The 25,891-nt window shown below is 42.1% G+C and overlaps 1 protein-coding gene across 1 annotated transcript in view; it reads right to left on the bottom strand.

Annotated features, from left to right (window-relative positions):
• Positions 1-2,550: 2,550 nt before the first annotated feature.
• Positions 2,551-25,891, bottom strand: part of GABBR2 (gamma-aminobutyric acid type B receptor subunit 2) — a 497,107-nt gene continuing 473,766 nt past the window's right edge. The window contains exons 16-19 of the mRNA XM_075494175.1: positions 22,638-22,820; positions 20,087-20,216; positions 10,723-10,840; positions 2,551-3,469 (exon numbers count right to left, since the gene is read on the bottom strand). Of these exons, the coding sequence (XP_075350290.1) occupies positions 3,304-3,469; positions 10,723-10,840; positions 20,087-20,216; positions 22,638-22,820 (597 nt within the window). The 3' untranslated portion in view covers positions 2,551-3,303. The remainder of the gene's footprint in view (positions 3,470-10,722; positions 10,841-20,086; positions 20,217-22,637; positions 22,821-25,891) is intronic.

The raw sequence follows: 25,891 nt of genomic DNA, 5'->3' as shown, positions 1-25,891 counted from the left end.
TCTTAAAGCAATGTTTTGCTTTGTTCTGTTTTCCTATTATTCTTGAGCAACTCTTAAGTTGTTCACATCCTCCCACAATTTCTGGTTGAATATAGGTTTCACAATAAAGTTGTTCTAGACTTCTTTTTTTTCTTTCTTGAATGAGCTTTGATGTATCTGTTTGAGTTTCTCCTGCCATCTGGTATTCTGCATTGAGACCCACGATCCATGCTGTTCACTCCTCACTGGTATTTTCTCTTCTGCATGTGTTCGGTGGGACTCCTAAGTTGCATCAGAAATCTACAGAAAACACATTTGTGGTGGCTCTGAATTCCCTCATCCTGGGCTTTATGTTGTTTTGTGCTGGTTTGAGGATGCTCCTGTTGAAAAGCAAACAACTAAAAATGCTCTTTCCTCTAGCTGGCTTGTTGCACTACATTCCCACCCTCCTCTTGTTCTGCCATGCAGAGGAACCTGGTTTAGGACACAAAACCCACCACATGCGTGAAACTGGATGGAGAAGTTTAGTGTTTGCCTTCATGAAACAATCAGTGATTATTCTCAGAAACATCTCATTTGCTGAAGCAGAGATTTTACTATAGAGCTAGAAGATTGGCTCAACTTCAACAATTTATGTGAAATAGTAAAATCTTTCTTTTTCTCCTGAATTCACACTCACTGTGGTGCAAGAGAGGATAGTGCATGTATTAAGTGTGGTTTGGATGTAAATGTTCAGCATACGTTTGATTATTTTCCCGTTTGAAAAAGGGCTTAGACTTCACTCATGAGTACTGCAGTAATTGTCTTTCAGGGCAGAAGCTCGTCTATCTATATTCTGTAGATGTGAACCCTTCAACTACTAGCATGTGTATTTTGACTTTTTATTACAATGTGGTGTTGTAATAGGATTCCTTCTTCTCCAGGGAGGCTTTTGTATATACGTATGTTTATACACACACACACACACACACAAATTAAAAATGATTTTGCTATGGAGGAAGAAGGCACTGAGTCCAAAAAGCTAGGTTTTATATATTTTATTCATAAAAACAGATTTGCAACAATTTATTAAAAATTGATCTCATGCAGTATAAGGTTATACAAGAAATTCTTCATTTACATTTTATTCTGGCAGTTCCAGTCTAGTTTAAAGCATTTGTGCACTAACATCATTGGAAAATGCCATTGGGGCACAGCCTCTTCATAAATTTACAGTACATTTTTGCTGCAGTATAAAAGAACAGAAACATTAAATAGCTATATTCACTTGGTTGGTCTTGTTATCTGCAGTAAAGTAAAAAAAAAATGTTATGGGAGAAACTACAGTATCATTGAGACAAAGAATGTACTGCATGGTTTAAACCTAATAAACGTCACACAGTCAGTATTCACGAAGTTACAGACACACACACACACTCACCTCCAATGGTCCGATACTTCTGAATTTTTTTTCCTGCTAAGTTGGAATAATATTTCTACAGAGATCTTTGTGTATACATTATATACAATATTGTAATTTTCTCTTTTTAAAAATTAACATTCCTTTTAAAATAAACCAGGCCCTGATGATATTAATAAAGCAAGAGAATACTGTCAACACACATTGAGTGACAACGTCAGTGTTTAGTGCTTAAACAGAGTAATGAGTTCTATTTTATCTGTGTTTATACTTACATGGTTTGTTCTAAAAGCTACAGATATTTCCATAACCTCTCTTACTGTATGTGCCAAGTGAGATATTTTGTGATGCTCCTGATTGTAAGATTCAGATACATATTCATGTTGGTTTTGGCCACTATGAGGTGTGTTTTATTTTTAATGGAGATTTATGCTAGCTTGTCAAAGCTGCGGTTAAGTCCCTCAGCTAATGAATCTCTTCAGCTGTGCTTCAGTCATTGCTGATTTGTAACCCTTTGTAGAAACGTCATTCCAAAGGTTTGGTCTGAGGTGCACAGGCGTTGGTCAAAGAAAACTGAGAGCCCAGTGGGTGCTTCATGTGTTTCCCCCCCCTCTACTCTTCACAAGCAGCCCTGGCAGTGAGATGCCACATTTCCAGTCCCTTGGAAAAAGAAGCTGCATGTGTGTCTCAGCTGTGCCTGAGGCTTTGGCTCCAGAGCTGGTCCAGACAGTATGCCACTATCGTTCCTCCTAATTACTTCGGTCCAGGGGATGGAGCTAAAGTATAAAAACTGTTGGTTTTTTTCACAGTCCTTTTAGGATTCAGATAAAATATTCTATTGGTAAATTTGATTTGTCCTCTCTATTATCCGCTACAACTGTCCCACAGGCAGGTACAAAGCAAACAGTGTATATTCACATCTATGTGCTCTGCAGGCTTTGCTTGCAGCAGCAAAGTGCTGTGCCCTAACCCCTCCCCCCAAGTCCACTAAATTAATTTTATTGTAATTATGTGTGACATAATTCAAACAAACTATGAAAAACAATCCATCCTGTGACATTAAGACTTTACTACTCATCCGTCCTCAGCTTCTTGAGCTATCAGCACTAGGGCTTTTCCAGACAGTTTAGTACCTTATGGTTGGTGGTGTTTATTCTGAAATAGGTGCAGGAACTTTGCTAAAATGAAGCTGCAGATGGTCAGCAGTCACTACCATCATCCCTGGAGAAGGGTGAAGTGCTCCGCTTCCAACCAGCAGCTCTCCAGCTGGTGACAACTCGGAGCTGGAGCTTCAGCCTCTGCTTGGGTTTCACGTACAGCTGCAAGTTAGAGGTGACCCTGCTCACAGCACGGCAGAGTCTCAATGACACCCGAGGAATCATTTCTCACAATCCTCCTTTCCTATTGAACATCATCCCTGAAGTGAAAACAAGCAAGACTAACCAGTGCAGAATGTTTCCAGCAATTTAACACAACTCTTGTAAAAATGAGTGTATCTATTTCAATAAATATGGTATAGCTCAATCATTGTATTCTCCTTACATGGATACAGTATAGAATTGCATGTTCTCAGCAGCCACATAAAGCTCAGTGACGTTTGAGGTTTTTTTCCTAGTGTCTTTTTTGCAAGATCCGTATTTCCCAGCCTCCTTGTTGCTAGTAGAAATTTGGGAAGAAACGTTTTTCAGTGACTTCTATGTGAAGAAATAAAAACTCCATGAATAAGGCTACAGATCAAACTCCTTGTGTCCTTCTCCTTCGCCTTCCCACATGAGTTACACGGGCACTCCTGTGATGACGGCCTCAGCGGTAGTTCCTCTGTGGTAAGAGCCAATGTTATATGTTTGTAGCAGAGTTCTAGGTCAGATGTTTAGTCCAGTCATTGAGTACTTAAAAGCAGTTCAGGAAGCACTGATCTCCCTTTCCTACAGCCCCGAAACCATTACTCGGAAGGAGGGTGGCACGTGTCTGTGCCGAGGACTGGCACTGGGGCTTACGCAGGGACTGGCACAGCTAGCGTCAACTCCTCCTATGGATGGCAAGTAGGCATGATGAAGTATGGGCAGCTGCAAAGACAGCCGACGCTGTATGCTGCGAGAGAGACAGAGAGAGAGCAGCGTTAGCCAAGAGGAAAATGTAATACGCTACGCGCTTGATATGTTTGCAGGTTGCGGCAAGGATATTTTCTGTGCCTGCTGCCGTGGTAGAGGGGGTTAATGCCAAGAGCATTACACTCGCCGCTGTTGAGCTATGCCACTGCGGTGTTACTTCCCCTTGGGGAATTTTTCTGACAGGCTAGACGTGACAAAGGAATCTAAGAGTGCCTTCTCAGCATCCCACAACCTTCTGAAATTCCCAGGCACTTTCAGAGTAATTGTTAGACTGCTGATATCAGAAAAAGTTAAGTGTGCAGTGAGGGCATACGGCTTAGCAACCCCCCGCCCCTTGCGAAGTGATCTATTGCATGCAGAGCCCCAGCTAACTGCATAGACACGCACGAGGTCACAGGCTGAGTTTTAAGGCATGCATCACTTAGCACAAGGATGGTAGAATTATGGATGGCATTTCTGCAACTCCAGCGAAGGCAAACACAGGTGCATGGAGGGAGGGAGGGAATTCAGACTGACGGCTGTCTCCAAGCAGTTCCTCTTTGCAGTTTAGGTCTGTGCTTTTGAGGTGCTGAATGCTGTCAAGTTCCCACAGTCAGTGCCGTGGGACTGAGGAGGTGGCACTCTAAAAGCAGTCTAACCTACCACCTACACCAAAATTCAGTACTTAGGAACCCAACATCCCGTATCCAATTTTCCAAGCAGGTTGACATCACCATAACTGGTGGGGCTTTGTTTTGGTTTGTTCATTTGTTTTTTGAAAGGGACACTAAACTGTTCTCACAGATAGCCCAACTAAACCCTCTCCACGGAGAGGATGGTGACATGGGACATAGGCTCTGCTACCACCATGCTGTGGATATACTGGCACCTTACATAAAATCAAAATCCAGTTGAGGTTTTCAATGATTAAGATGTTATCATACCAGGATTGCTTCTGCATTTGGAGACATTCACTCTTGAAACAGAGGGACTTTTTTAAGAGAAGACAGGTGTCAAAGTGACACAGTTGAACCGAAGACCGGCTTTTTGATTCCAGAAGAAAAAATGCCCATATAAAGCATTGTATCAGTACAATAGAGTTTTAAATTTATATTTCCCTGTTATCTGATATAATGACTGTGTATAGACAGGCCTTTATAAGAAGTGTATGTTTGAAAGCTTGCCTTTGGACAGCCTTTCTGATTCAAACGACATTTCATTTCTTTTTTGCTTTGTATTAAGAAGCGGAGACAGCTACCAAGGCATCCATTGCACTGCTCGGGGACCAAGCAGTATAGCTTTCCAATTCAAAGAGAAAGAAATGTAATGCTGCTTCTCTTTACTTTCTTCACTACAAACTAAGTTTATACAGAGGTGTGGTGGAAATAGTTGTAGTCTGCCTAGCCAGGAAACTCTTTCTCATTCCCCACCCCCCCAACTCCCTTTAAAAGTTTGATGCAATATTAATCCACAGTGTTGATCATTGTAGTGCTGGCAATGCATTCCTGGGACTAAACAAAATCCATTCATTGTTATTTTGCTACTGTGCCTCACTCTTTCTGGTGCTATCAATGAACTCATGCCTCGTTCCCAAGGAGTGTAGAGGTGGCATGGCTCACTGCCTCCATGCGCTGAATCCTTATGAGCCTGATGCTGCGGATTGTCATTCTGTCTCTCGTTGCAGGGTCAAACACAGAATTGCCCGTGCTTATTTTCCCACCAGTGGAAATGCTTACTTTGTTCAACTGTTACAGACTTCTCATTAAAGAGCTTTTTGAAGCTATTCCAAGAGAATCCAGTTGCATAATCAAGTGAATGGGATTTTTTTCCACCCATTTAAGTGTTAGCCATACCATGGACAAAGCATGTTTATTTGGCTATGCCAACGGTGGCTGCAGTGGGTGGCAAATTTTGCTTTAACTGTACTTAAAGTTTACTTTCACTTGAAAACTTGGTTCCTGGAATTGGGGCGGAGGACTGTAGCCTGGAGACTCGCTCACAATGAAGAGTTTAGGCAAAACTCTTAGGGGAAAAACAAAACAAAACAAAAAAAGTAACAAAATCCAAACAAAACTTCTATTTTCTCCTTAAGCGAAAGTAAATCTTGTACCGTGCCTCACTCTTTGTAGGTTTTTTTCCCTCCAATATCAGTGTTTTTTCCTTTCCCCCACCCCTGCCACATTTTGTCAATGCTTTTGGGGCAACCTCCAGTATCAATACAGGCTGGGGGATGAAGGGATGGAGAGCAGCCCTGCCGAGAAGGACTCGGGGGTACTGGTGGATGAAAAGCTGGACATGAGCTGGCAGTGTGCGCTCACAGCCCGGAAAGCCAACCATATCCTGGGCTGCATCAAAAGAAACATGGCCAGCAGGTCAAAGGAGGTGATTCTGCCCCTCTGCTCTGCTCTGGTGAGACCCCACCTGCAGTACTGCGTCCAGCTCTGGGGCCCTCAGCACAAGTAAGACATGGACCTGTTGGAGCGGGTCCAGAGGAGGGCCACAAAAATAGTCAGCCTTTCCTATGAGGAAAGTCCTATGAGGAAAGGCTGAGAGTTGGGGTTGTTCAGCCTGGAGAAGAGAAAGCTCCAGGGAGACCTTATAGCAGCCTTTCAGTACTTAAAGGGAGCTTATAAGAAAGATGGGAACAACTTTTTAGCAGGGCCTGTAGTGATAGGACAAAGGGTAATAGTTTTAAATTAAAAGAGGGTAGAATTAGACTTGGTATAAGGAAGACATTTTTTATGATGAGGGTGGTGAAACACTGGCACAGGTTGCCCAGGGAGGTGGTAGATGCCCCATCCCTGGAAACATTCAAGGTCAGGTTGGACGGGGCTCTGGGCAACCTAATCTAGTTGAAGATGTCCCTGCTCATTGCAGGGGGGTTGGACTAGATGGCCTTTAAAGGTCCCTTCTAACCCAAAGCATTCTACGATTCTGTGTTACTACGAATTTGTTTCGAGTTGTCCATACAATATAGTTATGTCAAAGCATATATATGGTCAAGTATGTTGGGGAGGGAATGGTTAGTACTAGTGGTTTTAGAATCATGGAATCATAGACAACCGCTGAGGGACATGGAAAGGAAAGGTGGTGCCACACACAGAGCAGCCACTCCTCAGGGTACTATGTTAGAGTAGGGCATATATCCTCAGCTCTGTATAACAATGCCATTTATTAGGGATAAATAAAATCAAGTAAAAGCTTTGACTTCCAATGTCAGTGCACATAGGAACACAATGCAATGCACATGGGAAGACACAATGCTACAAAGGGGGCAGAGGCATTTGAAAAATATTTTTGTTCTGCTATAGAAAACCACTGATGAGATCCGTTGATAAGTGGGGGGGATTCAAACAACTGCTGCTACAGTCAAACATCTGAAGATCTGCAGGAGCGTGTAAACTCTGTCTAAGCATTCAGGGATCATTTCAGTCGATTCTTCAGCCCATTAATGTTGATTTTTAGCAACTGCTGGGAGGCTGGAGAAGTTCTAAAAGACTACAATAAAACAAAATGTTGTACTATCAAGTAAATTAACCATTCTAAATCCACCTTATTTTCATGACAGATTTGAGTAGGGTCATAGATACACTAATATGAACCACTGTCAGTGGAGAAACAGAGTAACATGTTCACGCCGAGGCATGTGGCTGTAATGCAATAATCCAGTCATAACCAACTTTTTTGATGAGAATTCTTGGTTACTAAAATTGACGTAACTGGCTCCAGCAGGGTATTTGACTATCTTTTAAATGCTGCTAATAGCAGAGCTTTAGCTCAAAAAAAATCAAGGTGCTTTCTATTATAAAGGTTACACAGCGATTAGCTGCTTTGAAGGTTACAAAAATGACAACATCTAGGAAACAGTCTATCAAAATGGCAGGTTTTAGTGGGGTCCTGCAGAAATCTATTACTCAGAGAAACCTTTACGCAGAGATCTGGAAGACTGTTACATATTGTTGCTGTTAAAATGAGAACAGTATAAATTTTAATGGTGCCAAAAACTAATTCACCGAATGTAGGTCACTGATGAGATGGGACAACATGCAGGAATGAAGGTGCACAGAAGAATGTCTTTAAGGGTCACGGAAGATATCCCGTTGAATGTATTTGTGTAGCTATCGTGCAGATAAGCTGACTGATGTGATCTTTAGATAAGTAAGCAGGACTGCCCAGCAGGAAAGAGTTGACTTTGCGTGAGAGACATCCTGGCCTACTGGGAAATTAACTATTATATCTATTCTAAACTGGTTCAGACTGCTCTCCGGACCCGAGATGAACTGGCATGGTGCAGCTTCCATCCATGCAGCTAAGCTCCCCCCAAACAGGGTTTCCGAACACCAGATTGTGCCTGAGTGTTAGCCGGGAGAGCACACGCTGACACAACTGTGCTAGGCAGTATGCTGATAAGCACCACGGAAAATCAAAGTGCAGGGCTTGAGCCTGTGCACCAGCACTGCTTTGCCTACTATAGGAAGCGTTAATTTACACTGTGTAGCCAGTGTGAACAGGAGAGAAAGGAGCCTGCACCCACTTTTTGCTGCTTGTGCTGATGGTCTGACTGGGTATGGCAAATTTTACATGGTGCTATGGGTAACCTACTGGGTCCTGCCCAGCTGGAAAGGGACTAAGAGGCAAAGGGAACTGTGAATCATCTATACTCATGCTCTAAGGCTGCTTTACAGTCATACAGACTGCATTTTCCTTCGGTGCAGAGTTCTAAATATGAGCCAAGCACAAAACAAGTGTTTTTCACAATCTGATTGAGATGATATAAACATCACCCCATCAACAAATGTGAAACAACTTCCTGCACTACTGAGCCTGCAGTGCATGCGTACTGCTGGGCCTTCACTTTGCACACAACTGTAGAATAAGAGATCACACTTGCAGTTAGTCAAATGTAGCTCTAGTGGTAAGAAAGAATGAAAAAAAAAAATCCCAAATCAAACTCTTTTCTGCACTCTACAAGAACTTTCATACTGGAAGATGTCAGCTCTCCTGAGTGCTGTCAATAACAGGAAGCTGGGATGCTTCTTTTTGCTATAGCCATTAAAGAATTAACATTTCTGCAGGCAAATTATTATCTTAATGTCCTCATTTCATAGGTTTGTGGCAAAGAGGAAACTCTTTCAGACTAACATCCTTGAGATTTGTGTTCCTGAATAAGAAATAGGTTCAGCAGACTGTGTGACTACCTCTCTATCAGATGCCCTATGTATGCAGTGAAATGAGAAAGAGAAGGCACAAACTACAGCTTGTCTTTAACTCTTTTTTTTTTTTTTGACAAAAATGATGTATTTAATAACCATGGAAGGCCAGAAGTGCTGCCAGACAGGTTGGAAAAAATGCCCATGCGTGCAAAAGGATATTCTTAAAGAGCACAAAGTTTGGAACGAGGCAATCTCTTGTCAAAGAGAGAGAATCACAAAACCCTAGTCCCAGAAGACAGCTACACTTCTCTCTGGCAGGTCCACTGTGCCTGGGTGGTGTGGCTCTGGTACCCAAACTGCTAACGCACCCTCAAGGGAGACATTGACCCTTGGACCTGGCACAGTCACAGCTGTGCGAGTGCTGAATGACACTGTTTTGATTTAGCAGGACTTTATTAATTGCTGTCCATAAACGTCAGTGACTGTTCAGATTTGTACTGTCCTGCTCTTTAAGACCTTTAGGAAATCTCAGTCTTCTCATCAGTTACCACTAGCCTAGAGGAGGTTCTGTCATCACCAAATGTTTTTCTTTTTTTTTCTGTATTAAATTTGTATCGGGACAACTGGATTATCTGAATGTCTGTGTTTTTCTTAGCATCTCTCTTAATGTAAGGGGGCTACGTGTGGATGAGGCTGCATTCACACTACTTTATTTCTGACAAATGGTGCTGGAAAAAAGACAGACCTCTAATAGCTATGCATTAAAGCACTCTGCTGACCCCATAAAGTCACGAGAGCTTTCTCAGCAAGAGCCCTGCTTTTGTCAAATAACCAGATATTTCAGCTACTGGGGGCTTTTTTTGGTGCATACGTGTGCGTGCGTGCGTGCGTGTGTGGATTAGCTCCTGTGCAGGTTTGGGTTGGGGTTTTTTTTGAGCGCAAGGACAGAGTTAGACATCCACGTGTTTTCCTGCACCAGGTAGTACAAGGCAGTAACTGCTATCTGAAATCAGGTTTGCTGCTGCTGATGTAACATGTGACTCAGTCTAGTAATTTGTTTAATTTATTCTGTTTTTAAATAAGCTTTTAAGTTGCCTGTGTACAAAACAGGGGTCTGACAGCTATTAGCTCAGATCCTGATGATGAAGTGGTGCCCGTGTAAGTAGGCTGCCGTGGGGAAACGGCTGGTCCAGGGACGAAGGAGCATGGTGCTTCCCTGAGCTCTGGCCCACGGCAGGCCCTGCTGAGCTGGTAGAGGGTAGTACGTGCGTTTATTGTGTAGGTTCCTGGAGAGAAAAGCTGATACCGTGAGGCTCTCTCCCCTCCATAAATCTAGCAAGTGCTTTGTGCCATGCTCTCTGTGTAGCCGCAGCATTGTTTCTAAGGGAAACTACTTGGTGCAGGCTTTCCTATGCCAAAACTCAGGTCCAGCTGCTATGGCAACGTTGAAAAGCCCTCAGAGTGTTTTTATTTCTCAGCTAGCTTAAGATCGAAAGAGAACAAAATGGCTATGTACACCATGAACCCCTCTGGCTGGTCTGTGGAAGGACTTGGATTTTTGACAGTAGTCACAACACGTGTGTGCACATATGTACATCCTCTTCTCTCCTTAATATACGTTGGTGGATGGGCACAGCTTGTCCTGTAACTCTCTACAGAAACTTTGGACATCATGTTATGGCTGTTTCTGGCAAGAGAAAAGAAGTGTGTTAGTTTGCCTTTGGGGCATCTTAGGATCTAGTGCCCCTGATACCCTCTAAATTTGGTGGGGATGGTGAGCTGGCGGCAGGGAGGCAGCACAGGACAACGTTGCTGCCCACTGGTGCTTCAGGAGGTGCCATTCACATCGTCTGTTGCTGATGGTCCAGGCTCTCTCTCTAGCTGGGACTGGCTGAAAGGGTTTACAGTGAAGGTCTTCCCATAAAAATGCATGAAAGAGAAATATGGGTTTTGATGAAATGTAATAATTTAAATTAATATCTTATCAACAAGGCAGCTGGTGTGGCTAAGACAGCAGACAGCGTGCGCGCCCAAGCACGTGCATACCCGAGAGAGCAAGGGGTGCTTCTTTCTGTGCCAGTATGTAATGGTGTGTACTTACTGTTCTGGAGAGTTGATGTCTTCTATAGGATCTTTGCTTGTTCTGGAAGGGTCTGATGAGCCCCATTGTGCTGGTGGATTTTGATCAAGATGATTTTTCAAAATGGCTTTCTCACCATCTGGATGGACAACACATTCAATTTTACTTTACTGTGACCAAGTGACCATTTTTAAATTGTTTCATTTTAAAATTTCCCAGATGTTCATAATGCTACAAAGTAAACTCTTTCTGCCTATATTCCAATACAGTCTCAGGTTTCCCTGTAAGTCTTTGGTACTCTTATGCTTTCGATGATGTACTCCTTCATAGGAACTACCATGAAGAAACAGAAGAGGGACAAAACTGCTTTTGTCCTTCCTTTGCTTCCCCCCACCTTTAAAAAAAACCCCCACAAACCAAACCTTGTTGCCCACCTCTGTGTAGCCCTATCAGGCTCTCTCATCTAGTCTTAGGCTGTGTAAAAAATTAATGTAACTGCACCATCATATTATCTTGCACTCAAAAATTGTTACCTCTTCATCTGAAAAAAACCTCTAATTCAAGTCTTTTCCTAGAGAAACTATAATCTCATTGATGTATAAAACCTTGGTACTCTTGCAATCACATAAGCAATTAAGTGCCGTCATTTAACTGTCTGCTATCATTCAGCACGGAAATATGATTCATATCAGTTGCACTGGCCCATAGGCTGTCTGCAAGAAGGATAGCTAATGATTTCATTAGGCTTTCTCCTGCCTTTCTCTTTTCTGCACAGTAATAACATAGAAGATGATCATTTTCCCCATAGGTAGCTCCACTTGTTTCCCCTGGGAGTCCCGGGAGTCCCTGGCTAGCTGTGCTGAAGCCTGTGGCATTGGTTCCCCTGAGAAACGTGGACGAACACAGCCATTTTAAGAAGACTGTCTTTGCCGGGGATCCTTTCTGTTCCTGCTTGCTTTTTCAAAGTCTCCTACTGTGTTAAGCCAAATAAAGTCACGTGGAAAACATCTGAGTAATGAGGACAGTGCACAGTTTTCATAAATAATTACAGAGCAGCTCCAAATCCATCACCGGCAGTTGTTTGCCACATAGACAGAGAAACAGTGATTGCTGCGGGCATTAAGGCAGCATGGAAGAGGACTCGAAGGTAAATTCCTGAAAAGGACACTGGAGGATTTGAATGTAAAAATGGGTATGAGGGGGGAAAAGCGGGAAAATAGTGAAGAGAAAATGAAAATAGCATGAAAAACCCAGTGTGTATTGAAGGCTTAAGCTGCTTTTCTGTTCTACTAATGCTCAGAAGCCCCAAATAATGCTCAGGTCCCAGCATGCTAGGAATACATATGTTATCGATGAGCACTGGTGGGACAAAACAAGCAGCAGAAACAAAGAGTGAGGAAAGAAGCTGGAAGCAGAAACAGGAATGTTTTGAGGGCAAACTCCAATACGTATAATTGCCCTTCCAGCATGGTCATCCCTGGCATTATTTTGTAGCATTCACTTTCTGCTGTGAAAAATCTAACAAGGAACTTGGAAAGAAGTGAATAGGTGAGGATGCAAAAATGTGCAGACAAGGGGATCACGACAGCTCAGAACAGCAGGACAGAAGATTTTTCACTTATGTTGCATGGAAGACAAGGGTCTGGGTGAGAAAGGAGGCGACCAGAACACATGAAGCTGCTTCTGTTGGGGCAAGAAAGTGTCAGTAGAAGAGAGCTAAGGAATTCAGCTGTAGCAAGAAGAGTGCTTAAAAGGAAGATACGACAGGATCTGATGATGGTTTAGATGTGAAGGGAGGACAGCAAAGAGTCAAATCTGACAGTGGCTAAGATAAGCAATGAAGTCCACCATCTCAGGGCAGCCTGAAGTTTGCTGGTGTGGCATTTGCTGTCACAAGAGTTCAGTTTTTATTTTCCATATATCGCATTTCTATGTATATTGAGCTTGACATTTGCATAAAACCCTTGTGATGTCTATAAACAGACACGTAGAAAAGAACACTTTTTACTTCCATGATTAAAACCAACGTTCAATCCTGAGCTGATCTGAGCTGACAATGAAAACTGCTGACTTTATGATGTAGACCAAAGTTAAAATTTGAGTAATCCTGGTAATTAGGGATGGAAAAGGTCTATTATTTAACTATTTTAGGGTTCCAACTCCTTTGGCCAAGATAAGCAATTTAACCTTTTACAAAGCTACTGAAGATACAATTCTTCATCAAAATGACTGGAATATGCAACTGTTGGGCTTTGGGAGTATGTGATTTCATATATTAATCTGTGTTGTACGCCCCTAAAGGGGTTTCTTATGCTTTCAGTTGTGCTGTGTGAGAGAGAGAGACAGAGAGAGAGAGAGAAGGAGGTGGTCCCTGTCAAAAAGGTGGGGGATTTCGTTTGAAGTAGAGCAGAAATCATATATTCTCTGCCTACTCACCCCTCAGCACCAACTGCCCATATATCACTGTGTGTTATTCTTAATCGACCCTTTTCCACCACTCTTGCAGATGACTCTCCCTTAATACACTGCATAAATTTCTGTATACAAGGTTACCATATACAAGTTTTAATGTATGTGTATAAAATACAGACAAAATCCACATAAAACTGCTAAAATACTGAGATTTTTTTCCTTTTCCTTTGCTTCTTTCAAAATACAAAAAAGTTGAGTAATTGTAATTTGTAAGGTTTTTGGGAGAGAAGTTGTTAGACTTTTATTCTGCAGCTATGGAAACTAGAATATCTTTCTTTTTTCTTTTTTTTTTTTTTTTTCATTTACCTTTCATTTAAATAATGAAGAGCAAGATTCTCACTTAGTCATATGCTTCCAGGAGCTGGAGCTTAAAGAAAAAACACTATTACCATATGCAAAAGTTAAAAAACTTAAAGATGGAGGAAACTGATTTTATATACGTGAACAACTGAAAGAAAATATATTAAGGGTAACGGTAAACATTTGAGTTCCCAGTTTCCCCTGGAAAGTGCTTTTAGTACTGCTTTTAGTACTCCCCCATCTTCCTCTGTCCATTAAGTATGCCACTTGAAGAGTGCCCTTCGTTCTCAGGGTACTGTCTGCCCCTGCAGATGCTAGTGAATAAGTTGCACTGGGATGATCTAACTACCTTCCAAATTGAATTTACATTAGCCAGAAGCACTTTCTAAGTAATTTTCACCTTCGTAGACCTCAAACTGGAACTCAAAAGTCTGGATAAGTGATGCCCGAGCACTTTCCCTTCAGAAAACCGTTGGGAAAAAAGATCTATTTTTAATGGAAAAAGTAGATCTCAGGGGCCTCGCGCCGCGCTCGCTGATGGGTTCATTAGAAAACAAAACCCGCTGCCGGTTGTTGGTGAGAGGCAGAAGGCTTTAGCTGAGGACCTTTGCCTACCCGCGGCAGAGAAACGGCTTCCCATCACAAAGCTGTGAGCTGCAGGAGCACGCCCGATGCTGGCTGCGGCGGGGCTCAGCGAGCAGGTCGCTGCTCCCCTCTCCCTCTGCCAGGCTGGTGCTCGCTTCAGACCTGCCGGACGTACCATCGCTCTGCAACGTGGCGCTGTCAAAATTACCTGGGCTGGCTTAAACACGTCGTGCATTTTAACGACTCCACTTCAGCGGCAGGCAGAAAACACCAGGTGACTGCCACTGCTGCAATTTCTGCCAAGATTTTAGAAACTGTGCTTCTTGAACTAGAAGCTCGGGTTTTTTGTCATTTGTACACTGCAGCTTTATTGAACGTCTTCATCATTACGCTTTAGTGGCAATATTCCTCCGATGGCTTACAACTAGATGGCAGAACCGCTCTTCACCCCACATCTTTCAATTCCACTGTTGCTTTCTCTTTGCTAGAAAGCATATTTTATGCTCCACAAAGAAGCAAGTGTGGTTTAATGGTGACTTATAAGAGCTGGCAGACATAATCTTGCTGATTTACTAAAGAACTCTGGAAACTTTAAAGCTAGAGGTAAATTTTTAAAATCTACTGTAATTTTTCACAGTTCTGTTGTTTGGACTGTGAAACATGACTAGCCAGTTTCTGCTTTCATGTGAATAGGATGAAAAGAAAGTAAAACAAAAGGAAAAATTAAAATAATCACATCATCTGCTGGGTATATCAGAAAAAGTTCTCCTGAACTAAGCAAACAGCAGCAGGCAGTCTAAATCATGACTTCTGATAGTTATGTTTTGAAAGGAAGACTTTTTAAAGAGAAAACCCAGCAAGATTCTCCTCTGATTTATACTACTTTAAGTCAGAAGAAACTCCCTTTACTACAGATTTATGTCTGTGCAAGGAAAGGCAGGCACTGAACCTCTTGCAGTTTGGTCTCCTTGTTGAAATAGAACAAGCTCCAATTTCAGGATTGGAATCCATTTGCTAGGTTTCACAGAAACTGGTATACATGTCTCTATATATCTCTATATACAAGGGATATAATGAACTATATCCTTTCGTTAAAACAGCATTCCTTTAAAGGAGTTATTTCTGAAAGCCTTTCCTTTGAATCTGTGGTTTCAATCTCAAGCTTAATGCTTGAATCACACTGACTTCATCGAAGTAATATTCCTCCCCTCTGTCACAGATGAACTCTGTTTTGTTTCGCATTTACGAGCAACATGCCTTTGAAATCTGTTTTTCTTTGAGCTGCTTTTACATGGGGAAAAACTAACACTAGGAAACATTGGAGTGGGGTGACAACTGACAGTATGTAGGCATATCTGACATGCAAATGAATGCTCCCAGTCCATTTACAGCAATGAGTAAAGACTGTTTTCTGGCTCAAAACAGAAAAGGCTTTCTGAGCAAGAAAGGGTACCTGCAGAGAGAGAACTTGCAAAAAGGGTTTGTTCATAAGTGGGGGCTATTGCAAGGCTGTCTCTTGCTTCTTATGTACTTTCCACAGGATGGCCGTCATTCATTCATTGTCCTAATACGCTACGCTGAAATGTACTGGCAAAGGTAGAAATAAATGGAGATTCTTCTGCAGGGTTTCTTCTGAGCTTGGCTTTGTAAGAAACTCTTGCTATCTATGAATCATTCATGTAGAAATAATTTCATGTAATAAAATGTCAAATAGAAGTCAAATAGAATAAGATAGTAAGGTTCCAAGCGCAGCAAATTATCCGACCTCCCCAAACCACAGAGTATCTTCCCTCTGTATTTTTGTCCTCAGTAACTTTTACCTCTGCAGGAACTTGCACAGTAGAAATAACTTCTACCTTCATGAAGTTTCTCCTGTTTCTGGCACACCGGCTACATGGGTGCAGGGAGCCCTTTCGGGAAGCTCTGGTTTGTGCCTGTGCCAGGGTATTTCTTCCCTGGAGCTGTGTGGCACAACCTTCCTCTTTACACAGCATCACAGTTACAGGCATTTGTCCTCCTATTTCCAAATGCCAGCCTGGAAAACTGAGCCGTGTCTCCAAGCTTGGCTCTCTTTGCAGAACTGCCCGAGCCGAGCGTGGGTCTCACCCGCAGCCCGTCCCTGCCTCCAACCCAGGCTGTAACGCAGCTCTGCTGCTCCAGCAAGGTGACCAGATCCTGCAAACAGCAAGCCGGGGGAGAAGCTAACGTTGTGCTGTGCACAGAGCCGAGCTCGCTAGCGGACACAGTGGCTCAAAATCATTAGAGGGATGTATCAAATGAAGTTAAGGGGATGCCCTTTTAAATTCAACTGGAGAAGCCATTTGAGGTCCCAGAGCTGCGGTCCATGAGCACGTTGAGAACTGCTTGACCACACAAAGCTATCTAGCCATGCAGACAAAAGCCTGCCTTAAAAAAAAGCAATCAAACCGTAAACTACAAACCACATTTTCTAATTGCTTTTCTTACATAGCCAATTGCTGTCGATGTCTCAGGGACATTACGCATTTGTGGACAAGAGATGAGTGTCTCGGATAATATCTCTCTTTAAATGAGACGTACTGAATTGAAACGTGCTGTAAAGAAGGAGTCCCCGTGCCAGCAAAGAGCTGCTGGGCTGCACCAGGAGCTGTTGCTGTTAATAACTAACCAGGAACTCCGAAGTTATGAAACTTTGCCTGAGGTCAGGCAGTTATGGGAGTGGACAGCTGTGTCTATCTATTTTGGCTGAAGTAATTTAACTTTTGTATCCTAAATCCATACTTGATGTAAATGAGGGTGGTGGGGAAGGTAACAAGTGACAGGTAACAAGTGACAGGACAAGAGGAAATGGCCTCAAGTTGCGCCAGGGGAGGTTTAGACTGGATATTAGGAAATTTTTCTTCACCGAGAGGGTTATCAAGCATTGGAAGAGGCTGCCCAGGGAAGTGGTTGAGTCGCCATCCCTGGAGGTATTTAAAGGACGTTTGGATGAGGTGCTTAGGGACATGGTGTAGTGGTGGTTTTTGGCAGTGTTAGGTTTATGGTTGGACTCGATGATCTTAAAGGTCTTTTCCAACCTATATGATTCTGTGATTCTGTGAAGGAAGGGAAGAATCAAATAAGCTCCTTTGGCACTTGGCTATAGGAGTTAGGAATTTTAACTCTGGACGATTTTTACAGATCAGAAACCTACTGAAGTGTACTATGACATTAAAGTTTGATTAGGACTTGTTCGAGATGCATTGCATAAGTCCTGTGTTACTGTCTGTTCTCTGAAGTGCAGTGCCCTGAATTTGTATAAGCAATAGCAATGGGGATACACTACATTGCATTCTCTGTGGGAACTCCTTCAGAACAGCAAGGTATTTTATAAAGAAGATTGACATAAGATTCAGCCATGTCCAGAATGTAAATGTGGCAAATGATCTGCTATGATTTTTAGCTCCAAGTCAGCTGCTATTTTGAGCATCTCTCTTCACTGTCCTACTCCCTCTCTCTCAGCTCACATTTTTTACAAGGTCCAAGGTAGGCACAAACCTTGTCATCACCTTAAAAACAGCATCGGACTGGCTTCCCCAGTTGCACAGTAGAGGCGAGAGACATGGTCACTTCTAGGTCAAATATTTACAATTCCAAAGCTCAAGTACCATCAGGGACGCATAATTTCAAGGTTCTGTACTTTCATTTACAGAAAGTTACATGAAATACATAGCTACAGAAAGCATAGTTATGTCAGTCAGAGTTAGCTTTCCTGTAGCCGTAAGGGCCAGAATTTTTTTAAGTACCATTTAAGTGATGTCTGTTCGCATCTGCACAGAAGCAGCAGTGACTCAGCAGCATGAATTCTCCAAAGCCTTGTTATTTTGATTGGAATGGCAAATTTAAATTAAGCACATAGGTTGACTATTGGGAATGGATGCAGTGAGAGAAACACAGAGGAGATTCAGACATGTAGTTAAGGGAGAGGAAAAAAGGGAAAGAGAGAAAGCAAGACGCAGAAGAAATGGAAATGAAGGGACAGAAAAAGGCTAGCAAGGGTTGCTGAACATGGTGGCTCAGAGCCTGGAAGTATTAATATTTGATGTCACTCGGGTCAGGATCAGAATACTCCATAATACTCATGCTTGGGGCATTCACCGTCAGGTGTGGGACCAAGCTTCAAACACCTGCTGCAGATTGGGATCCAGGTCTTCCTCATTCCCAGGTGAATGGATGCTCTAATCTATTCACTATAAAGGTGGCCAAGGGAAAACATCCTTCTTTTCCTTCCCCCCTCTTTTGTGCGGAGCTTTATCTGGTAGATCCATTCAGAAAACTGTGTCCGGCAACTTCACTATGCAAAGAATATCTACCCTGTAAATCCCGATAGTACCTAGTTCCAAGCTACCCAGTACATTAAGGGTCAGTATGTACAGGTGATTTTAAATACATAGCCTGCAGCAGAAATGTAGAAGTTAGGGAACTGTACTGGGAGAAACTTAGGAACACAGACAATCTTGGATGCTGGTGCGTAAAACAGCAGTTGGGCATCGATGTCTTTTGTAGATATAGCCACAAGTAAGTGCAGAAAGGTTGTGTTTTCTCCTTGATTTCTTTACCAGCATCCTACTGCTAATGGAGTGCAACCTGCTGTGGGAAGCATCCCATCCTAAATTTATACCCAGCGTATCTCTTGAGGATCGTTTTTATTTCTCATACCCAAACTCAGATGGGCATTTGGCACAATGTAATGTATCTTTTCTGCTTGAAGTATTATTCATGATTTATCATTTTCCTGCAGCATCTGACATGAGTGGAACATTCTATGTGTTCCTTTCAAACACTTGGTAAAACTGCCTCATCCCACTCACTGATGTTAGTTCTTGCTGCTGATCTCAGCCCAATAATCACACGCCTCCAGCAGCTATTTACGTTTTCCTTTTCCTCCTTTCCCCCCTTCTGTTTTTTAATTTTAAAAAGGACACTGGGAACTCTATGGAGCTCTTCCTTTTTTTTTTTTTTTGCCACAAGTTACACAACCAAGTGTATACCCAGGCTAAAACAAAAGGCACATGAAAAAGTAACCTTACCCAACCAAAATTTCAATATACTTCAAAAGCATATAGGAACTGCTGCTGCTGTTCTAAAATTATTCTTCAACAACTATATTTACAGGAGTAACTTCTGTTCCACTTAATCAAGCTTACACTGCCACATCAATAGGAAGCCTGAGCCTAGCATTGCAACAAACATGGAAGTCTACGACTTCCCAACAAGGGGCAACTAGTTTTTCATGTACTGTAGTAATATTCAGCTGTACAAAGTCATTTGCCAAAAGTCACAAAGTAGATCCATTCTAGAGTCAGAAATGGAAGCTGAGTGTCCTGGCTTCCACTTTATTGCACTATGCACCAGATCTTATTGCTTCCCAAAAGTGAAATAGCTTTAATGGAAGCAATTCTTTCGCATATATTTCTTCAGGGAGCAATGCAAGAGGCACAGTAGAAACAAATTCAGAATATTAGTCGTCATGAAATCCTTTTTTATCAGTTCCTAGGGAAGAATTTTCATACATGAGTGCCTTCAATTCTACATTTAGAGTCCAAATCAGCACTGAAATATTTACATGCTTTGCTTCTATGTGCTTGATAGCAGTGTCCAAAAGCAGGATTTGAGCATCCTACTCAGACGAGCATGTATTAAACTGGGCTTCCTACTGCTGAAGGCTGGTGCAATTAACTCTCACAAGATCTGAAACACTCTGTGACTTTCCTCCCTCCATGCAGCACAGAAAACTTGACTTCTGAACGCAAGTACTCTTTTAAAAGTTTCCTGCTTTACCATGTGTATTATACACGTAGGGCATACAATAGAAGACATACGTACAGAGAAATAACTACTCAGTGGGTACCATAGAGCTTATCATGTGAATCTGCATGCTTTCTGTAATGCAACCAAGATATTTAAAGCTCTATCTTACCAAGGTCCAAGTGCTCTGGAACCAATCCAATGAGATTGCTATTCAAAATCTTGGTGGCTTAAGCTACTAATAGATTTTACTAACTCTCACCTTTGCTGTCTGTAAAGTTCCGTATACTAAGAATGTCATTAAGATCCTGATAGTGGTTCTGCTTAATGTATGTTGTTTTCTCAGGAGTGTCCTGAAGCTGCATTGTGACCTCTTCCAAGTCTTTGTCCAGCTGCAAAACAGAAAGAGTATGAATCGCTAAAAATTCAACAATCATTGCTTCAGGTATCTGCAGTAACTGCATAGCTTTCTATAATTAGACTAGAAGGCAGATGGTAACGCAATTGCCACACTGTGCCAAATACAGTTTTCTTACAGCACTACAACACTACTTCTAAAAATCATGCTACAAGTAACAAACCGCGTTCAGCTGTGATATTGCACACAGGGCATACGAGAAGAATAAGCTTTAGTAGCTGACAGTTTAAGGAATTCAGATGTACTGCTGAATGAGAAAGAAATGGGCATTAGAAAGCCCAGTTTGAAAACCTCTCAACTATTTATTATTTATGTGCACAAATGTGGCATACATAGCTATAACCACTTTGTTGAATCAATCAAATTATCAAACATACGACAGAATATAATTGAACGATGGCATCAGGGGCATGTCCAGCCATGTAAGTGACTGCAGTCAACTTTACCGGGAATGTTTTGTTTTCCTAAAGATTATTTTCACTCCTTTTACCTTTCTTAGAGAGACAGACTCCTCTTAGACCTTTTTGTTTGTGTCTCTGTGTGTGTGAAATTTCAAAGAAAATCCAACTTATAGTTTTTAGTTTGGGGGCTGAGAACACCATACTTTTGTGATTTGAAAATTACCCCCGTGTTTTATATCTTTTGTGTCTTATACTGTGCAATCTGATAGCTAGCACTAAAATGCCGTTGCAAGCGTAACTTTGCAAGAGGGGAAAAAATGGAAATAAGAGGAGGGGGAAGAAGCAAAAATCTCAGTCCTCTCTCTCCCCAAAAGCATCCTTGAAGACTAGAGGGAGAGGGAGAGGAGCACAGAAGTTTTCTGAGTGGAAGAGCCGCAGCACAAATGCCGGGTTGGTACACTCCTAGCTTTTAGCACTGAGCTGAAGACAGGGTGCTCTCCCCAGAGACTAACTTGTATTCAATTGGCTACAGCCCCAGTAGAAAATAACCAGATACAAGCATCTTAATGGTGATCTGGGATGCTCTCTGTGAACAGTTTTTCATGATGCGGTGTCCAGCCTACGTCCCTCTCACTACTGGCTTAGCTGAATTTTAAAAGTGCTGAATTTAGATTTACATTGTTTCCTTATGGAACTGGGACATAGCAACTCAAGGTAGATAAGCTGGAGATGTAGCTGCTAGCCACGGTAGGGCACGCTCCAAATCCCCTTGACAATGAAACTCTTATTCGGACCTACTGGTTCTGCATATTTCATTTAATCTATTTAAGCAAAGTCTAAAAAGATCAGCGGGGTCCTGCGTGCACTAATATGGCTCAATTGCCCTGACCAACCTTACCTGTGATCACCATCGTGAGCCTTGCAAGGCGCAGGCTGAGATCTTGTGAGTTAGGAAGCTTAGTAGAAAAAACTACGGTAGGATAAAGAAACTGAAATAGCCAGTGGCCAGCTGAGCCTTCCTTAAAAATTGCAAGGCTCTCACATGAAAGGGACCTGGGAAAGCTGAACCAAATTTCTTTAACAAGGCAGAGATAACTTTTGCTTTTGGAGTCTTGGTAGTCTGAGTAAACACCTTTTGGTTACCTAGGCAATTGTCGTTAGTTAAGCTCTAGATGAAGAAGTAACAGTTGCAACAAAATACCTTTTCTTCAAGGTATAAGAATACTTCACAGACTAGTCAAGAACAGGGTAATTTTTTGTGAGATATAGATCAGTTATGGTTATCTTCTCTCACAAAATGGGCAGTCTTCAGGGATGATTTGTCATCGTTTGAGGTCTCCTGAGCAAGGATGGACAAAATTAAAAATATACATGTTATAGCTCTAATGGAATTCATGCACTCCATGTACTTAGCCTTTCTCTCAGTAGAGACTGAAGAAACTTCACAGCCTTTGTGCCAGAAGGGTCAGCTTACATGATCGTAAAGGTCTTTTCTACCTAAGAAAATGTGTAATTCTGTTTCATGGCAGATGTAAAAATCTGTCTCCAAGGTTTTGAGCGAACTCTCAGAGAGGCTGAGAAATAACAGCAACAGCAGTCTCTGAACTCAGCGATAAACAGGAACAAAGATAGCTCTTAAGTGCCCCTGGGGCTGTGGATCTCTGTTACGCTTGCATGTACAGGTTGCGCTTCTAGACCTATTGCTCTATGGTGCTCAGCATGTCCATGTGAAGCAGCAGGGTAATTTGCCTGTTACAAATAAATAGGGGAAGTTTCATTTTAATTTGCTAAGGCACTTTTTCATTTTATCACGCCTGCTAAGTATTTGCTGTATTAATTAGCTATTCATCATCTATTTCCTATTATTTCAATAGTTTCTATAGGGAAAGCTAATTTTTTCCTCTAAAAAGTAGTCAACATTTAAGCAGATTACAGGACTGCAACAAAAAAATAATAAAAAAACCTGCCTAGGCAGTCTATACAATAAACAATACCTCTGTAATTTTCATTCTCAAGCGGTGGTTCTCTGACTGCAGTCCTTCTAGTCGAGACGTGCTGGCCTGATTGACGCTGGTGACTGATGTTGATGTTTTCGAATCTTCTTTCTTTTGATTTTGAGTGAACTGAAATCGTCTGTTCTGTGTGGCTGCATCTGGATTTGTCCTCAGTGTGATGAGCTGAAAGGTTTAAAAGCCTTAAGAAATCCTGCCCATGGTTTTATTTTTGCAGCTATTTCTTTTGTATCTCAAAATATTGAAAGGCAAACCAAGGGTTCCTTTCTGAATTTCAAGTACAAAATTCTGGAAAATGAGCTCTGCTTGCTATGTGCAGTACTTGAGACGTTTTCTGAATAACTTTACAGAATAGGTTGAACCAAAATGATTTTGCAAAGGGAAGTGTTCAAAAAATTTAGGAAAAGCTAATTTAAAATATATTTAACTGGATTTTAATTACGTTAAAAATATATTTTAATATTTCATCAAATATATTTTTCTCCTTCATTGATATCTTTGTACTTTCAAAGGATATATTCCTTCTTTAAGAAAAAACCAACCCACCAAGCCCTTCTCTTCCCAAGCACAATTTCATCTGAAATTTCTCCTTTCCTACGGTTACAAGTAACACTCAAGCAGAGAGAGGCATGAAGCAGGAGTATTAACAGAAAGAACTCATGGGAGATTGCACTCTGGAGATAAAAGCAACTTAATTAGGTTTTAGAGACCCAAAATAAACCAAATCTGTTCAAATAAATTAAATAAGCCACTTAAAAAAAGGTTAACCTTAAACATATTTAATTTGAGCAAATATAAGTAAGATTTAACACTCAGTGACAACATGAAAATATCACCTCCACATGAGGAAAGAAAGCTACTAGCTGTTTGGCAAGGGGGACAGAGCTTCTCAGATTACTCTAGAGAATACAGAATTTATGATTACTTGCCAAGCAGCATACATATATATTTGTATACAGACTAAGCTGAAGAAGCTCCCTGCCCTAAGAGCACAGGCACGGCATCATAAATCCAAAGGTGGTGAGTTGTCTGAAAAGAGAGAAGGGGCAATCGTTTTGTAAGCACAGCACAGCCAGATTTTTGTGGTATAGCCCCATTTTGGAATTGGTTCCTCTTGTTCTTCAGAGCATGAAACTGTTCTGCAGCTGCAGTGGCATGAAATAAGGACCTAACTTCTGATAGAGAGAGATCTGACTGATCAGACACTGAAGCACTTGGTCTCTGGCATGTATTTACAGACCAAGTCTGCAGATTGGGATGATGCTTGAAGACAATAAATTTCCTTTTTCGGGTGATAAAGGAGATGGAGAAGGCTGAGGTACTCAATGCCTTCTTCACCTTAGTCTTTACTGGTAAAACTTGCCTTCAGAAATCCCAGACCCCTGAAGCAATTGAACACAACAAGTTCACGCAACCTGATGAGGTGTAGCCATGAGGGCTAAGGGAGCCGGCTGATGTCACTGCGAGGCCACTCTCAATTACTTTTGGAAAGTGATGTTTACTGGGAGAGGTTCCTGAGGACTGGGAGAAAGGAAATGACACAGCTGTGTTCAAGAGAGGTGGGAAGGAGGGTCTGGGGAAACGCTGCCTGGTCACCTTCACCTCAGTCCACGGAAAGTGCTGCAGTCATCGCTGATTTATGAAGGGGAAATCCTGCCTGACCAACCTGATAGCTTTCTTCAGTGAGATGTCTGGGCTGGTAGATGAGGGGAGAGAGTTGTTTTTCTTGACTTAAGCAAAGATTTCAACGCTGTCTCCCCTAACGCACCCACACTCAAACTGATGAAGTAGTGACTAGGTAAGTGGCCGGTGAGGCAGACTGAAAACTGGCTGAACTGCCAGGCTCAAAGGATTGTGGAAGCCAGTCACTAGTGCTGTACCTCAGGGGTTCACGCTAGGACCAATACTGTTAATCTTTATTAGAGACCTGGATGGTGGGACAGCACACACCCTCAGCAAGTGTGCAGATGACCCTCAAAGAGGAGGAGGGGTTGATACACCAGATAATTGCACTGCCACTCAGCAGGATGTCAAGAGACTGGAGATCCGGGCCAACAGAAATCTCCTGAAGCTGACCAAAGGGAGATACCAAGTCCTGCCCTTGGGGAGAAGGAAACCCCAAGCACCCACCCAAACAGGCTGAGGGGTGTTTGGCTGGAAAGCAGCTTTTCAGTAAAGACACTGGAGACTGTGGTGGACACCAAGTGGAACATGAGCCAGCAGTACCCTGGGCCAATGGAGGTGATCCTTCCTTTCTGCTCAGCCCTGGCTAGAGCACACCTGGAGTGTTGTGTCCAGGTTGGGACAGTACAACAAGAGAGTACTGAAGAAAGCCCAGTGAAGGGCCACTGAGATGCTGAAAAGGATTGGAGCCTTTATGATACAAGCAGAGACTGATGATTGTTTAGCCTTGAGAGACATTATTCTCTTGAGAGACATATTCCTTGAGAGACATAGCCTTGAGAGACAATAGCCCCTTGAGGGACATTATTCATGTGTATAAATATGTGAAGGGAGAGAGTAAAGAGCATAAAGCCAGACTCTTCTCAGTGGTGCCCAATGAAAGGAAGGGAGGCACAAACTGAAAAACAGGAAATTTCATTTAAACATCAGAAAAAAACTTTTTCTACTGTGAGTGTGGTCAAACACTCGTATAAATGCTCAGAAAGGTTGGGGAGTATTCATCCCTTGAGATAATCAAGACCCAACTGCTCAAGGCTGTGAGTAACCTGCTGTAGCTGAGTCTTCCTAGAGCCCTCTGCCCCTCCTCTCCCCCATTTCTTTGATTCTAATTAGGCTGGTTGTAATGACTGGTGTGTCTAACTCCCAGACCAAAAACTGCATTAAAATCAAGTTAAAGGTGAAGAACAGTAATTACAAGGCTTCTTAAATTAGCAGGCAAAAGTGTTACAAGATAAAAGCTCTGCAATTTGATGTGGTCTAAGTTCAAACTGAATATTAGATAGAAGTATAGCCATCCATCAATTGACTTCATCTTCATCTGGGAGTTTATAGCTAAAGACTGGATGTTTTGCCACAAGGACATATGCTCTAATGAATTCATTCACATGGTGTGGATTAGATGTAAAAGTCCATGGGCAATGTTGTTGGCTCACACAATGTTGTTGACCACACAAGGGGTGAGGTCAGATGAACTTTTTTCATTTTTTCTGGCCATAAAGTCAGTGGAACTTGTGTCTTGCTGCCTCACGTCTGTGCGGTTTCAATTTCGACAG

The sequence above is a fragment of the Mycteria americana genome, chromosome 2, assembly GCF_035582795.1.
Source record: "Mycteria americana isolate JAX WOST 10 ecotype Jacksonville Zoo and Gardens chromosome 2, USCA_MyAme_1.0, whole genome shotgun sequence".
NCBI classification, from domain to species: Eukaryota; Metazoa; Chordata; class Aves; order Ciconiiformes; family Ciconiidae; genus Mycteria; species Mycteria americana.
This window is presented reverse-complemented; position numbering and strand designations above follow the sequence as displayed.